We start from the raw sequence: 17,500 nt of genomic DNA on the forward strand, positions 1-17,500 counted from the left end.
ACACACACACACACACACACACACACACACACACACACACACACACACACACACACACACACACACACACACACACACACACACACACACACACACACACACACACATATGCACGCAAGCATAGGGCTGTCACGATCATGATTTTTGCTCGACGATTAATTATCACACAAATAATTGCGATGAATAATTTCATTGTGTTTTTGGCATTGAAGATTGGAACATATAAATAACTATTACATTTCTTTTTGGCTTTAATATACAAAGAAATGACTGACACATTTAATAACTTTGTGCTTTATATACTACTAACTTTATACTATACAGCGTGTTACATCGCGACGTGTTGTGAGCTTGTGCTATTTCCACTATTAAATGTTTGAATACGTACTGATACTTTTCAACATGGAAACGATTATGACGATTATGCAAAATAATTGCGATTATCTGAAATAATTGTGATCAGGTGATAATGTAATAAGTGTGACACGCCTACCTACGCACGCACAAGCGCACCCACGCATACACACGCGCACACACACGCGCATACACACATGCACGCGCACACACACGCACGCACACACACACACACACACACACACACACATTTGAATATTTATTTATGTCCACATTTGTACAAAGGACATAAACACTGCCAGTGCAGTCAGATGAAGGGAAAACAGTTAGTTACAAAGCGCATGTAAAGCAGAGCAACGTTACATACAAAACAAAAGATGGCATACTTGTCAAACACAGCGGACAACAATCCTGGGTAAAGGAAGCAACGCCTCCTCCAAATTGAGCGGCTTCCTATAATAGCTGATATTGAGCAGTACCTTGCTAATTGTTTAGCCCTCCTTTTGGAGAGGCCGGCCATTTGCAGGCCCCTTACAACCAACTTGTGCACGTTTGTACACACACACACACACACACACACACACACACACACACACACACACACACACACACACACACACACACACGCACACACACACACACACGCACACACACACACACACACACACACACGCGCACACACGCACACACACGTCTGGGCGAAGTGTCACTTTTTGCTGCCAGTACCTGAAGTGCTTTGAGACACAGTGACAGCTGACATCTCTTTCAAGCTCCCTGCTACTATATTAATACTGTTTGATCTCAGATTATACTATTTGATGGTCGGGTGTTAAATATAACGAGCAAACTGTCATTCCACACTTTTCATGATGATACTGTAAGCCAAATGGACAGGAAGCCATATTGACATTTGAATGATTTAGATGCGTGTCAGAGAAATGAAGATTGGAGACGTGCATTGAATATAGGTTTTGAGAATTTAATCAATGCTCTTAACTGTTTGAACAGACTCTGGGATTACATTAACCCATTAAGACCTGGGACGCATCTGTGTCACTTCTTGATTTGAGCTAAAAAAGCATTATTTTACACTTTGGCTATTCAAAAATAGCAGATCTACAAGCTCATAGCGCGGCACCGAGTGCCGCACTATGAGCTTGTAGATCTGCTATTTTTGAAAAATCGTGAAAGTGTGTGCACATCTTTGAAAATGTATTGTTTAAAGCGAACATTTTAAACTCTATTCTTTACTTCTGGGGGGTCCCTGGAACAAAACATTTTGAGATGGGGGTCCGCGGCCAAATACATATCATTTTGGGTGTCCTTGACATAAAAACGTTTGAGCACCACTGATATAGAAACATATTTTTTTTCAGAAAACTGTTGGGATTTAGAAGACAATAAGACGTTTATAAAATCGGCTTCAGGTCTTAATGGGTTAAACGGGAGAATGGGAAAACCACACTGCAAAGCCGCACCGGACCCTCTGTGTGCGTGTGTGTGTGTGCGTGTGTGTCATGCACGTGCGCGTGCACACACACACACACACACACACACACACACACACACACACACACACATGACAGCATTCCACGTACATGACAAGAGTCCCCAAGACTCTAGTTCCCCCGGCTTCCCAGAATATTTACAACATCTCCCGCATCAATCATAAAACGTGACCCCAGTATTCCAAGCAGGGAACGCTCAGCACAGAGTGGGAAATGAATTATCGCCACAATTGCAGAAACAGCAGGGGATAAAAAGACTTGTACCGTTCCTACACTCTCTGGTTTCTGACTGGAAGAGAAAGAAAGCGAAGGAAGAAAGTGCAAAGGGACTAATGAGGATCATGGGAGGAAGGAGGGAAAATAAGAGAATAGAACAAAATGTACCACTTCATATCTTTGTCGGTTGTTAGAGAAGGCTGCTATATCCGTTAAATAACAGGAATACTGTGTCGCCATTACTGTACATTAACGTTGACGGGGACAGTGTGCCAAACAATAGATGACACATTAAGAAGCCTGTGTTAACATAATCTAACGGCTACGAAATCAACGTGGAGTTAAAAACACAACATAACCTTAATTTACACAGAATGTGACTCACGCTTTCCACAGTAGCCGCTGCAGATAACCGATCGTAAATGTTATGGAGGGAAAACGTGACCTTTATGGATGATATATGTCTTCCTCTGATGTCATTTTTTATCTCTCTAGTGTTCCTCTGCCCTGGCATTCTGCGAGGAGTCTACCAGAGCGAGCATCTCTTCGAGTCAGACCACCAGTCGGGCGCCTGGTGCAAAGACCCCCTACAGGCTTCCGACAAGATCTACTACATGCCCTGGACCCCCTACCGCACGGACACGCTGACAGAGTACTCCTCAAAGGAGGACTTCATCGCGGGCCGCCCCACCACCACCTACAAGCTCCCGCACCGCGTCGACGGTACGGGCTTCGTGGTGTACGACGGCGCGCTCTTCTTCAACAAGGAGCGCACGCGCAACATCGTCAAGTTCGACCTGCGCACGCGCATCAAGAGCGGCGAGGCCATCATCGCCAACGCCAACTACCACGACACGTCCCCGTACCGCTGGGGCGGGAAGTCGGACATCGACCTGGCCGTGGACGAGAACGGCCTCTGGGTGATCTACGCCACGGAGCAGAACAACGGGCGCATGGTGGTCAGCCAGCTCAACCCGTACACGCTGCGCATCGAGGGCTCCTGGGACACCAGCTACGACAAGCGCACGGCGTCCAACGCCTTCATGATCTGCGGCGTGCTGTACGTGGTGAAGACGGTGTACGAGGACGACGACAACGAGGGCACGGGGAACAAGATCGACTACATGTACAACACCGACAAGAGCAAGGAGACGGTCCTGAGCATACCCTTCCCCAACTCCTACCAGTACATCGCCGCCGTGGATTACAACCCCCGGGACAACCTGCTGTACGTGTGGAATAACTACCACGTGGTCAAGTACTCGCTGGACTTCGGCAACAACGGTAGGCAACCTCGTCCCTTTCTCTTCCTCGTGGTTTGACCACGCCTCAGCCCCTTTGTCCCATGTTGGTTCAGCTGCACCGTGTGCAATAGGCGCCGAGCACAGCAGCCATGTTGGAAATAAATTGGGCCTCTTCCTTATACTTCCTTCACAGGTCTCACCAATTATACTAATTAAGACTCTGTTCCATTCTGGTCAAACAGAGTCAGGGTGCTCATATTGTGCACGTTGGCTCACTGGACTGTTTCAAATTGTGGTCCAGGTACCCTCCTTGAGGGGGTTGAAAATGGCCCCTTACGGGTGTGTAACTCTGCGAGTGTACAAATGGAACCATTTCCATTTGTACACTCAGAGTTATGGGGGTCCTTGAAATTAAAACGTTTGAGAACCACCGTTTGTGCTACACCAAATGGAACAGAGCCTTAATTAGTATAACTGGTAAGGCCTGTGAAGGAAGTAAGGAAGAGGCCCAATTTCTTCCCAATATGGCTGCTGTGCATATAGAGCCGTCATATAGTAGCCTAGTAGTATGTGCTGTATGTCACTCTGTCTGCAAATCTGTCCACCAGTGGGCGATGAAATCATGAAAAAAACGGATTATCACAATCACGTGACTCAACTATGCACACCTGGGTTATCTCGTTCCGTCTTGCTTCGTTCCCGATTTGGCGAATAGGGCGTGCATAAAGAATCTTAGAGAGAGAGGAGTGTGTGGCTGATGAAAACGTATGCCAAAAGTGCTATCATGTTAGTAATCTTTATGATTAATGCATTTTCCTTTTGAATAATGAATATCCACGGCCTCTTTCATCCAAATGTTAATTTGGAATTTGGAATTATTAATAGCTTAAAGATGGATAAGATCTATGCGCTCTCCTGAGGTCGCAGATGGCTGTTCTGTGCGTGCTTGTTAACACTCAGAGGCATCTTATCCCAACAGTATGTTATTATAAAGGTGGATCAGTCTTTTGTGATTCTCTGCTACATTCTAAAACGTAACTTTATCGCACAGCGCGCTGTGAGCTTGGCTATTTTTTGGCACAGGACACGACACCGTCGTACGACTAAGTATAAATTAGGCTTAAAACGGTTTCTTCTTGTCATGAACATTTGGTCTGAACCACTAGGCTTTAGAAATTTGGCTGGGAACATTCCACTGCTGTTGGCGTTGTCATCATAAGGATTAACATCTTACAGTGGCTAAAGATGAGCCACAATGATTGACTCTCTCATCTCTGTTCACATTGTGTTCTGCTCCAGCAGTGGTTCTCAAAGTTGGGCCCCCGGGAACCCCCCGGGGTCCTTGGGGGGGGGGTTCCAGCAGGGGGTCCCCACTGCCCAGCAAAAGTAGTTAACCCATTAAGACCTGTGTCATTTATTGATTTGAGCTAAAAATCTTTATTTTACACTTTGGGCTATTCAAAAATAGCAGATCTACAAGCTCATAGCACGGCACTCGGTGCCACGCTATGAGCTAAATCGTGAAAATGTGTGAAAATCTTTGAATATATATATTATTTTAAAGCGAACACTTTTAACTCAAATCTTTGCTTCTGTGGGGTCCCTGGAACAAAATATTTTGAGATGGGGGTCCGCGGCCAAATTCATATAATTTTGGGAACATTTGAGAACCAGCCTGATGGCCTGAAAGTCTAATATTTCCCCCAAATTCCCTTTGGCTTAATGGTTAAGATGTTGGCTTTCCCGTGCAGGAGACCCGGGTTCGAATCCCGGGCGTTACACTACAGCATATCTGGCTACCTCGTTTGACCCCCAACACACACACACACACATACACACACACAGAGAGAGTACATGTCCATTTCCGTTTACTGCACTTCCACAGCTGCTGACCAAATTATAATGCATTCCTGTTGAATGTTGGCTGTTGGCTGTGAGTCTTAACACCTCTCCAAGTCTGGATGGAAGGGCGTTAGGCCCCGGAGACCTAAACGCTATTTGCCCGGCATAATTGCCTTTCAACACCTTCCTAGCTTGTCTTATTAAATGATGTCTGAATTAATGCATGCTCTTACACTCAGTTAGCAGACGCAGTACAAGGAATTATACATCATACTGTAGGTAGAGGCAGCACAAAAGTTAGTTTATACCGATCAGTATACTCGCAGGATAGTACGTAATGGTGTAAGTGCGGGAGTGCGGGCGTGCATGCGGGCACGCATGCGGGCGCACACGCGTGTGTGTCCGTGTGTGTGTACGCCCCTGTGTGAGTGTATGTAATTGTAAAACAGATAATTTAAAGTACACATGTTTATGAATGCTTAATCGCACACGCGTACGTGTGTGCGTCCTCATCTACGCACCAACGACGTGTGTGTTTACGGCCGGATGTGCGATCACTCTTATAATGGAGACCGTGGCTTGTCTCACGAGGCTCTAAAGAGGAGATCAATGGGGATTCAATGTGGAGAACGACCTCCAGAATGCAGCAACAAGCCAGACTGCTGACCGGGGGGGAGATAAATACATACAATCAATGAAGCTGCCCTGGCTTCCCTATACTCTCTCTCTCTTCCCCCCCGCTCTCCGCACCCTCACTCAATGAAGACGAGGAATAAATTAACTTCCTCAACTGCATGAATTTCCCTTTAACTCAAAAAAATAAAAAAGAAGTGACGGGTCAATATCCCTACCTTTCTGTGCATGTATTTCTATGCGTTTACCGGAAAGTCGACTTCTTGGTCAAGTACCTTTTCTCTTTCTCTGTACCTCCACGGGTGCTTGTCCACATCCAGATTAACCCTTTAAGACCGGGAACGCATCGGTGTCACTTTAAGATTTCTTTGGCAATTAAATCGTGAAAAATTGCGCAAATCTTTCAATATATACATTTTTTTTAAGCGAACATTTTTAACTCATGTTACAACTTCTGGGGGGTCCCTGGAACAAAATATTTTGAAATGGGGGTCCACGGCCAAATACATATCATTTTGGGTGGTCCTTGACATGAAAAAGTTTGAGAACCACTTACAGCAACATATGTTTTTTTTTTTTTAACTGTTAGGATTTAGAAGACATCTGTAGAATCCCCCAGAAGCAAAGATTTGAGGTTTTTCCCCAAAATAGCAGATCTACAATCTCATAGCACGGCACTCGGTGCCGTGCTATGAGCTTGTATATCTGCTATTTTTGAATAGCCCAAAAGAAATCTAAACATTACACAGATGGGTTCCCGGTCTTTAATGGGTTAATCTGTGTAGACCCAAGCCAAGAGCAGTAACGTTTCTAATGTTTAAAATATGTTTTGAGCTGCTGGAATGAAACCGGGCCAGGGGTTCTCTTTCTGAAATGGTTCAAGGAAACAGTCCAGGGATAAAAAACTCCATGAGCTTCTGATCATCCATTACTAATGTGACTTAACGCCAGGTTCTGCTTTTTGCTCACTGGGCTCGTAGTATCTTCTTCTTAGACGTCCAAAAATGTGGCGGGAAATGGGCCATAGAGTAAGACGAGTCTGATTTACTCCTCTGAGGCCCAAGTGTAATTGAAGTGCTGCTCAGAGAAGCCACCAATTTACTGTGTTGTGTCTGTCCGACTGGAAAACGGGAGCCCGCTGATTGGCCCAGTTCAGAACAGCGTCATTTTTGAGGCAGCTGCAGTCTTGGAATTGTGTAGCTCCTGCTGTGGAATGTTCATCAGCACATGCCAGCACACTGATAAACACTGAATCCAACAAAGTCAAATACTTTTTCGATTAGTCGAATAATCGACAATAACTTTTTGGAGATAATTAGTTCTATTTTTTATATTAGTTATATATTTTATACAATGTTATAAGATTTTATAATGAATTGACACTAATAATAATTGTAATCTACATTGATTAGTATGATTAACCTCTAAACCCTATGACTTGTTGATAGTCAACAGTAATGCCTACAGTATATAATAATAGAACATCTACAGTAGAACAGTCAGGTAAGAATATTACTTCACTTAACTGTAATGCAGGCTTTAAAGCCAGGAAAGAGACAATGCTTTTGCCATATTACGAACTACGATATTAAGATCCCAGACATTATCTAGTCTCCTATCACAAATCACAATATCAATCTTATATCGATATATTGCCCAGCCCATGTGCACTTACGCACACACACAAACGCACACACACAAACACACACACACACACACACACACACACACGCACACACACATGCACACGCACACAAACACACACACACACACACACACACACACACACACACACACACACACACACACACACACCTTGATGATGTGATTTTCTGATAGTCTTACTATTATGTACTAAAAACGACTGTTGTTGTGCATCATTTATATTCGGCATGCTGTGTGTCATCTCTTAAGAACAACATCAAAACACGCTGACAAACTGTCAAACAGCGCAATTATATTATGCTAAGATAGCGAGTCGGTTTGCTTTAACTCTTTAAGACCGGGAACGCATCTGTGTGTCATTTTTAGATTTCGTTGGGCTATTCAAAAATAGCAGATCTACAAGCTCATAGCGCGGCACCGAGTGCCGCGCTATGAGCTTGTAGATCTGCTATTTTGGAAAAATCATGAGAAGTTGTGCAAATATTTGGATTTTTTTCTTTTTTTTTGCAGACATTTGTAACTCAAATCTTTGCTTCTGCGGGTTCCTGGAACAAAATATTTCACAAATGTCCGCTTGAAAAAATATATAATCCAAGATTTTGGCACGAATTTTCACGATTTTTCCAAAAATAGCAGATCATCAAGCTCGTAGCGCGGCACTCGGTGCCGCGCTATGAGCTTGTATATCTGCTATTTTTGAATAGCACAAAATAAATCTTAAAATGAAACACAGACGCCTTCCCGGTCTTAAAGAGTTAAACATCAGTGTACCAAGATTAAGGGGAATATAGAAATAGAATAGAGGTGAGCTGACCCACAGACGAGCACATACTGTAGGCTGTGAGGGTTCACTCAGTCCCCGCATCTCGCTGCGTGCGGCACACACATCTCTTTTTGAAATGCATAATATCTTTCTTCCCCTGAGTGCTTTTCTCTCTCTTTTCTGTCATTCATTCTCTATGTACGGTATAGCAATTCCATACAGTACAGTCAGTGGTGGAAAAAGTACTCAGATGTTTTGCTTAAGTGAAAGTATCAATACTGCAATGTAGAAGTACTCTGTTACAAGCAAAAGTCCGGAATTAAAAATTTACTTGAGTAAAAGTACAAAAGTATTGGTATCAAAATGTACTTAAAGTACCGAAAGTAAAAGTACATTTTTTTTTGAAAATAGCAGATCTACAAGCTCACAACGCGTCGCATCGTGAGCTTGTAGATCGGCTATTTTCAAATAGCCTAGGTATAAAACAGGGCTAAAGTGGTTAATGTATGTTTCATAATATAATAATTCTGAAAAGTAATTAGTAACTAAAGTTTTCAAATAATTGTAGTGGAGTAAAAGTACAATATTTGCCTCTGAGATGTAGTGGAGTAGAAGTAAAAGTATAGACAATTGGAAATACTCCAGTAAGGTAAAAGTTCCTCAAAATTGTACTTAAGTACATTACGTAACTAAGTAATGTACTTAGTTACTTTCCGCCACTGAGTACAGTGTACACACTCACATACACATACACAGACAGACAGATGTCTCATGATATCCTTTCCCTTCATCTAATTCTTTTTCATGCACAATGAGTGTCTAGCCACTTTCAACCTGGCATTCCTATTTGTTTGGCATGTCGTTATAGATTATATTTTTTGTCTTCTTCTTTATGCAAATAAAATACAAACCTTTTTAATTGCTCACAGAGCATGGCACACAAATGCTTTGGGCTAGTGGCACAAGGCGCAAAGGGGTTGTATTTGGTGTCTGAATTAGCTATGGGTGTGTTTTAGGCATAACATGAATTATCTTCCCCCTGCCCTTTATATTAAATAGCGGATAGACGGATTTGGCACGTCGGAGGAGAAGCAAACACGTAGCCTCCGTGGCTGTGCTGCGCTTTTCAGGGAACGCAGCTATGTCCTGTAATTATGAGTCCTAATTTATGCCCAAGAAACATCTGTGATATCTTGACATATCAACTTAATAATCAGAGGCTCATTCTCTCTGTTAGATCCTTTAATTAAACCACCTAATAAAGCATGACAGGGATGCTGTTTGCTCGGGGCACCAACATGGATATTGATGACCAGTTACTGTGCACTAATAAAAAGAAAGGGTATGTGGGTTCACACAATTATTATATTCTATCAGCGTTAGAGTATAGCCTATACTTATTGAAATGAACCACATCTGCGGTTGCAAACCCGTCGATATTGGTCAATCTGCTATCTAATATGCAATTTAAATAACAGGGAAAAACTGCGCTGGGACAGCGCGCCAGACTTTAGACCAGGTCAGAGCTGGTCTAAGGCACAATCACTTTCTGGCATTGTGCCAACAATGCACCTGACCACGCCTCATTTTAAGACCTTTGAGCACACAGATGGGCACAAGTACATTTGATACGTACATACATACACAACGTGGGCGCTGAAATAGTTCACACAATTCACAATTATTACATATAATCGTCTAATCGCAATTATTCTATGTAATCGCAATTATTTTTGCATAATCGTCATAATCAATTCCATGTTAAAAAATGTCATATTTTTTTTTTTAAATGACAAAAATAGTGGAAATAGCAGATCTATAAGCTCAAAACGCGTCGCGATGCGACGCGTTTTGAACATATAGATCGGCTATTTCCACTACTAATGTTTATTTTTAAGTATAAAGTAATTAAATACGTGTTATTTGTCATATCTGCCCTGTGCAACTTTTGTTTCCGAAAGCTAAAAAGCCAAACATTATTTTATTCATAATGTTCCATACATTTTCAACGACAGAAACACAATTAAAATCGTTAAATCGCAATTATTTGAGTATTAATTAATCGTCAACTTAAATTTGTAATCGTGACAGCCCTACGCTGGAAATGACAACTGTGTTGGTTGTAGACACTGACACTTCGTTTTGCACCAGGTATAAGATAGGGCCCGTCAGAGTTAAATGAGCACGCTGGGTTTTGCAGTGTACTTAGTTTTCCTGTCTTCATTTTCGCTCCTTTATTCTATCGTTTTTTCCCCCCCCACATCCATTTCCTTCTCACTTCATACGGGACTGTTTTATCAAGTTGTCCTTAGATGTACGTACAGTATATTCTACAGCATAGAGGCGTCAGTGGATGTGGTTGTCATTGTCAAAGTCATCCCCGTCCCTCACCCCTCAGTCTGTGCTCTTCGTGGAGTTGTTTCATCACGTCTTCATACAGGCAGCGAGCGGCGTGGCTCTGATGAAGTGCGTTAATAATTTATCACACCCAAGTCTGCCTTGCCACACTTTTGAAAGTTTCCCCCAACAAAGTCATGAAATTATTCATGTTATGTGCATCTCTGGGAGGCGAGGACACTGAATAAATAGACACACATGCACACGCGTCATTCTTTTTCCCCTCTTCTTCTTCTTCTTCCTCTTTGCTTCTACTTGCGCTAATTCTGTGTCTCTTTGTTTATTTATTATTAAATATTTTTTAAGTGTTCACACATTATTTCGCACCCATAGGCAATCAGTAGATCTATTTTATCTCAGGTGTGAAATTGTGATGGCATGTGGCACGACGCGGCACACAGCAGCACATGTGACAACAGTGGCACGGCACAGTGACAACACTGTTAAAGAAAGCATTGCCTCAATGCATAATTATGAAAACCCTGCATCTTGTTGCCATGCATTCTAAGACTGACCGGACCTGTAATGATCCTGCTCGGAAGAGAATCTGAATTTAAATATTATAATAATTTGTATTAACTACATTAATATGTATTAATTAACATATGAAAAACATTGTTTTTTTTAATGTGTTGCAGTTAACAAAGAGTATCAGAAGTACAATTCTCTGTCTTAGCTAATACTGAATGTTGACCTATGGTCAATATTATTCACTTTTACTTTTTAATTATGGAAGGATGACCCCTATTTAACTCTGCTGTGTCACTCCTGTCCGTTTTTACGGAGCTTAAAAGCCTTCACCTTTGACCTATTAATGGGCAGAGTCACAATGTTCCTTGACCTAAGGAAGTGAAGGATTGAGTATCTATTGTCTTTATCTCCTTTCCTCCCTTTGCTGCACTCCTGCCCCCCTCCAATCCCCTGCCCTCCCCTCCCCTCCTCTCCTCTCCTCTCCTCTCCTCTCCTCTCCTCTCCCCTCCTCTCCTCTCCTCTCCTCTCCTCTCCTCTCCTCTCCTCTCCTCTCCTCTCCTCTCCTCTCCTCTCCTCTCCCCTCCTCTCCTCAGCTCTCCTCCCTTCCTTGGCACCAGATTGCAATCAAGCAGCGTTGCCAAGTACTGTAGTGCAGGAAATGTTGAGGCTAGATTGGAGAGAATAACAGGACTTAATGGTTGGAGTGGAGACCTTCTTTCAGCAGATAACTGATTAGACCAAGCCATAGCACACTCCTGGCTTGTCGCACTGGGGTGTTTTGTGTGTTCATGTGTGGGTGCTTTAGTGTTTGTGTGTGTGTGTGTGAGTGGGTGCTTTAGTGTGTGCGTGCGTGCGTGCATGTGTGCGTGTGTGGGTGCGTGTGCGTGCGTGCGTGTGTGTGCGTGTGTGTATTGATGAGGGAGAGCTGGTACAGGAGGTGTCTGCCTCAGAGCCAGTGTGTGCGCGCGTGGAGATGATTTCACATGGTGATTATCTTTCCGGGGATCATGTGGTCATGTTTGGCTCCCTACCGATTTGATTTGGCAAAACAATGGTGACATATACTTCTTGACTGGACTCCGCTGGGCTCTTGGCTGCATCCACAAGCTGTGTGTGTGTGTGCGTGCGTGCGCGTGTGTGCATTTCGGCACAGTTCTTGATGAACCAGGGCTGTTTACCTCAGCTGAGATGACCCAGCTCTGTCAACACGAAGGCAGATTCACTTTAATTGAAGATCTCTCTCTCTCTCTCTCTCTCTCTCTCTCTCTCTCCCTCTCTCTCTCTCTCTCTCTCTCTCTCTTCCTGTTAGTCTCCGAGGCGTCCACCTGTGTCCCCGTCACTTCCAGCTCCCCTCCCCACTCCTCTCCTCTTTTCACCTCTCCCTCTTTCTACAAATAAACACCACGGTCTCTGCAGAGACTCTGAAGCACCTGTTCCTTCCTAGCACAGAGTTCTCTGTACCTCCATTGCCCCCCCCCCCCCCAAAAAAAACAAATGACTCTAAGAGTTCAATTAAAAGTAAAGAGAATAAAGTCAAATCCAGAGTGTTAATTTGGCTGCACTGTAGAATTAGGGTACATTTGTACACTCTAAGTTTAAATAACCCTCTGAATTTGACTATGCCTTTCCCTGCATGAGTGTACAGTATGTATGCGTGCATGCATGCATGTGTGCCAGGGGCATAGCCATGGGTGGGCATAGGTCTGGGCCCACCCATTAGTTTTTTCTGCCCACCCCAAAAAAAATAACAGTGTATATATACAGTAGGTATCCAAAATCCGCCTCAAACCCGCAAAAAAACACAAATGTTGCACGTGTGCCCACCCGCTCCTGCCTGGGCCCAGCCTATGCTAGCGTTCTGGCTATGCCACTGATGTGTGCGTGTGTGAGAGAGAGAGAGTTTGTAAATACCCATGTGTGCGTACAAAGTTGCTTCTCTCCAGTCAACAGCTGGTGCCATGGTAACCACCTAAGCCCTACTGTATATACGGTACTTCGTCATACAATGAAAAGCGAAAATAACCAAACTACAAGTTCACAACACGCCGTCCCGCGTTGATCGGCAGTTGATTTAACACTTTCTGACAATTGTTGACAGTGACACGCCCAAAATAGGGACGCCAGGTTGAAAATGGTTTTGCACTTTTTCTGTTTTTCATGTGTCTATGAGGTTGATAGAACTTCATTAAGCCCCCTGGTGGTGTTTTTATGGTGTTTTATGTCTTCTCTGACTATTTTGAGTTTCTAGCTGGAGGCTTGAGGGCCTTGAGGGTCAAACGTGCCAATAGAGAAACAGCGCTTTAGTGACATAGTAAAAACATACCCTCCCCCTCATTATCATAACACAACAGGTGTGGGCATGAGGAGGAGGAGGGACTAGGACAGGTGGGTGGTGCTAAGGTGGTGGAGGAGGTGCTAAGGTGAGAACCAGGTACACTTAATGAACTGGAGGCGTGTCTACATGAACTGGAGGCGTGTCCCTTCAGAAGGCAAATGTCATCAGATGAAGCAAACTTTACTTTCTCCAGTTTAATTATTCTTGTAATTAAATCGATGTCAAAAACTTTTAATTTGGAGATGGGTTTTTGAAAAGCAATAAGCCACGGAAGGGCGTGGATTTTAGAACAGCTAAGAATGACGGAGGCCCTCCGCTCCGCATCAGGCCTCACTATGCCTCTTAGCCGTTTTAAAATCCCTGATAAACCATGGCCCCTTGTGGCTTATTGCTTTAATTCACAGGATTCCTAACTGAACACAAACAGGCTTCCATCAACAGGCTGGCATAAACAGAGGATCTGACAAACACTAAAGGAACAGACAGGTACATACACACTGGGGACTAATCACAGGAACAAGGCACAGCTGGAGTGGGCAGGGACCAGAATTAGCAGGGAAACAAGAATTGAGAACAAGATGGCTGGGGCGGGTCGGCTCATAGATGCATGCACGTGGATACCGCTTGGCTGCTGCTGCTCATTGTTGGAGCTTATGTACGTTTATTGAAGCAGGAGGTCTATCCACAGTTATAATCATAATTAGCTGAATTTTAAACCAGTGTTCAAGTAGTTTGGTTTGTTAGAAGTAGTAATGTTATGATACAGGATATTTAATTAAATAAATAGAGACATAGACAGACAGATAGGGAGACAGAGATAGACAGAATGACAGGTACAGTAGACAGATCGTGACAAGTGGCACACTGCATGACTCCCCACTGAATCATCATCCACCCAAGTCTCTCGTTAAGGGCACAGTCACACATCTGCGTCCCAAGCCTTAGCATCCCATTCACTTCCATTCTATGGAAGGTGCTGGGCACTATTAATACAGCGCCTGGGGAGCATTTAAGTGTCTTGCTCAGATACACATCGACACATAGACTGGGGGTGAACCGGGGACCGTATGTTTCCCAGACGGCCTCTACCCATTTAGCTATGGTCGCCAGAAGGTCGTTGACCTCACTTGGCAGACATTATGCTTGTAGTTTTCTTTCAGTGAGCCAATCACATGGATAATTGACACGTTCCACGCCTCGCCATCCGTTGGCTACTCCCGTTCAGATGTTTATGTGTTACCTTACCTGTATACAGAAAACCTGTTGAAATGCCTGAGACTCTCTGCCTATTAGAATAAGGGTACGGTCACACATGCGTGGTAAGAGGGGAGTGGCCAGCGCATGCTGATTCATCAAACGCATCAAGCATGCGTTCAACAATAATGATTGCACGAGGCAATGCTTCGCATCCATAAGCTCCAACCCTTTGCTCGCATAGAACAGGAGTGAACGAGACGCGACCGTTTCAGTCGCGCATGTGTGACTGTACCCTAATGCTGAGGTGACAACGTGAGTGAATGCCTATAGTCAGACAGATTTACACATTCAAATCCTCAACGCTAATTCAACACTGAGAGTATACAAATGTAACCAAAATGGACCCGTAAAGGTCCATTTGGTTAAATGTTTTCACTCTCAGGGGGGTGTTTCCGCTGAGGCTTTCTGTCCCGGCTGAAAACGCCAACGCGCTCACCTAAAAACGCTTCCAAACGCTGGAGTTGAAAATACTTCAGCTCAAGCTTCAAGCAGATAAAACCACCACGAGTGAACGCGCCAACGCACAACACGCTGCCGGTGTTTCCAAAAAAACGCGGCACTCCAATTGTAAACAATTCAAAACATACGCTGTGCTCAGGAAAAAAACATCTTAGTGGACACTGCCCCTCAGAGTTACAGTGAAATGAACACTGAGGATTTTACTGTGTATAAATACCGCGTTTGCTACAGGAATGTACATAGCTCTGTCTGAGATACGTACTTTAGTTATGTCTGAGAGGACAGCATCTGTGGTCTGAACAGAAAGCCCATTTCCACCTGGTATTGCTGGGAGCCGTGTTTTTGATGGCTCATCCGGATGAGGGAAAGCCCTAGTTTTACTGTAATGGCAGGCGTAAATGTCATCATTCCTCACTCAACATGCACACTGAATGATTCATGACAACATGGCACACAAAACAATGGTGGCAATAAAAGCATCCTCATTTCTGTTCAAACTTGAGCTGAGTTCAATTAACTAATGGCCTTGGATCTGTCTGTGTAGGAGCTAGGAAGTGGTGCGATCAGATCAGCACATTCAGGTAGAATACTACCATGTGTATGGTATTCAGTCTAAAACTTAAAGTCCCTTTCCACATGTCCAGAGTGGTTTAAAACCTTAGAAAAATCAGCTCTGTTCAATAAATGTACATGTCATGAAATGTTTTTCCCCAAAGAAATATCCCTGAAGGAGCTTTTCAGTGCCTCCTTCTTTTCCCCTCATTTAGTATTCCAGGATTTATGAATATGTATATGTTTGATCCTCATCCTCCAGAATTTGGGTACTCCAACGAGTGTCCACAGAGAACATCTGAGTAGAATCAGCAAACGCACCACAGAGAAGGGGTATCTAATCATGAAATTATACACGATACTGGGCTCACGTGAGCAATACGGCACAATATTATACTAGTCCATAACCGGGGCTGAAAACTAGCTTTTCCCATTTTCATCAATATTGCCCATCATAATCAGTTTGATGCATTTATTAATTTATTATACGCTCAATAAACTTTAATTGTAAAGCACTTATCAAAAAGAAAGTTACAAAGTGCTTTACACACACAAATAAATCAAATTAAGAGACCACGGTTTAAGGGACAGCTTAAAACAAGGTAAATTAATAAAGTGTCATCACAATAGGAGCAGAGGAGCAGATACAGATTCAGATACAGATCCATGGTTATTAATATTACAATTAAATGTGAAATAAGAGCAGTAGAGCTATCAAGAGAAATAAGATAAAACCTTAAAATCAACTTGTGTTTCAAAGTGGAGTGTTTCTCACTATCAACCATAGCCCACGTCTTTTCGGAGGACAGACTGGAATAATAAATAATCATATCAATGCTGCATTTTAAATATATATCCCACTAAACTCTGAGTCACTCTGAGTTGGCCTTTCTACTTCCAACACACACACACGCACAAAAAAACGAATCCACGATACCAGAGAGGGTTGCTTCTAAATCCTTTGATGCAATCTTAGATTAGATGTACTGTAGGCCTGTTTGATCGAGCAGAAATCAACATATCTGCCTTGATTATAGCATCAGAAAGTAGGTCAATGAGACTCTTGAGCTATACATGTACATGAGCATTTTACCACATTGAGAAGTAGACAACTGTTTTGATTCAAGATTCAAGGTGGCTTATTTGTCATTCATTCATACAGGTACAAGCAGTGAAATGTTGGCGTGGCATTTTCCACAAGACTGTGCTAATAACAATACAATATGCAAGAGATAATTGATGGCGAGCCGGTCATTGTTGAGAAATAAACCCTGACAGGATGATTAGATCCTGACACGAAGCGGAGGGGTCTTTATCAACAATGAACGGCTTGCTGTCTATTATCCCACTTATTACACGGCTACTTGTAATTTTTTTTAAATATATATATATATTTTTGGGGGGGCTTTTTCTGCCTTTATTGATAGTGGGCTGACAGGAAATGGGGAGAGAGGGGGTGGGGGTGACACACAGCAAAGGTCGTCGGGATTGGGAATTGAACCCGTGACACACTGTCAAGCTGGATTACCAGCATATGTGGTACAGTATGTGCCTGGACCGCTAGGCCAGTAGGCGCCCCCAGCTCCTTGTACTTAATAAAGAAATGAATAAATTGACCCAAAAGTTACAAAACGAAGGATTTCCTTGCCTACGGTAATGAAAGTAGGCTGTTCCATTAATTTATGCCTGGTCATGGTGAGTCCAGTGCAACGTGCCGCATTCTATTTGATCAACAGGAAATGTTGATCAAATAGAATCGATTTTCGGTTACTGTATTGTCTATTTCTCGCTTCAAAAACATTCT

At 43.2% G+C, this 17,500-nt stretch overlaps 1 protein-coding gene across 1 annotated transcript in view; it reads left to right on the forward strand.

Annotated features, from left to right (window-relative positions):
* Window positions 1–17,500, forward strand: part of adgrl3.1 (adhesion G protein-coupled receptor L3.1) — a 246,164-nt gene that overhangs the window by 152,596 nt on the left and 76,068 nt on the right. The window contains exon 7 of the mRNA XM_080441659.1: window positions 2,574–3,362. Coding sequence (XP_080297785.1) covers window positions 2,574–3,362 — 789 coding nt within the window. The remainder of the gene's footprint in view (window positions 1–2,573; window positions 3,363–17,500) is intronic.

Source organism: Gymnoscopelus braueri, assembly GCF_963280865.1.
Source record: "Gymnoscopelus braueri genome assembly, chromosome: 2".
Classification (NCBI taxonomy): Eukaryota; Metazoa; Chordata; class Actinopteri; order Myctophiformes; family Myctophidae; genus Gymnoscopelus; species Gymnoscopelus braueri.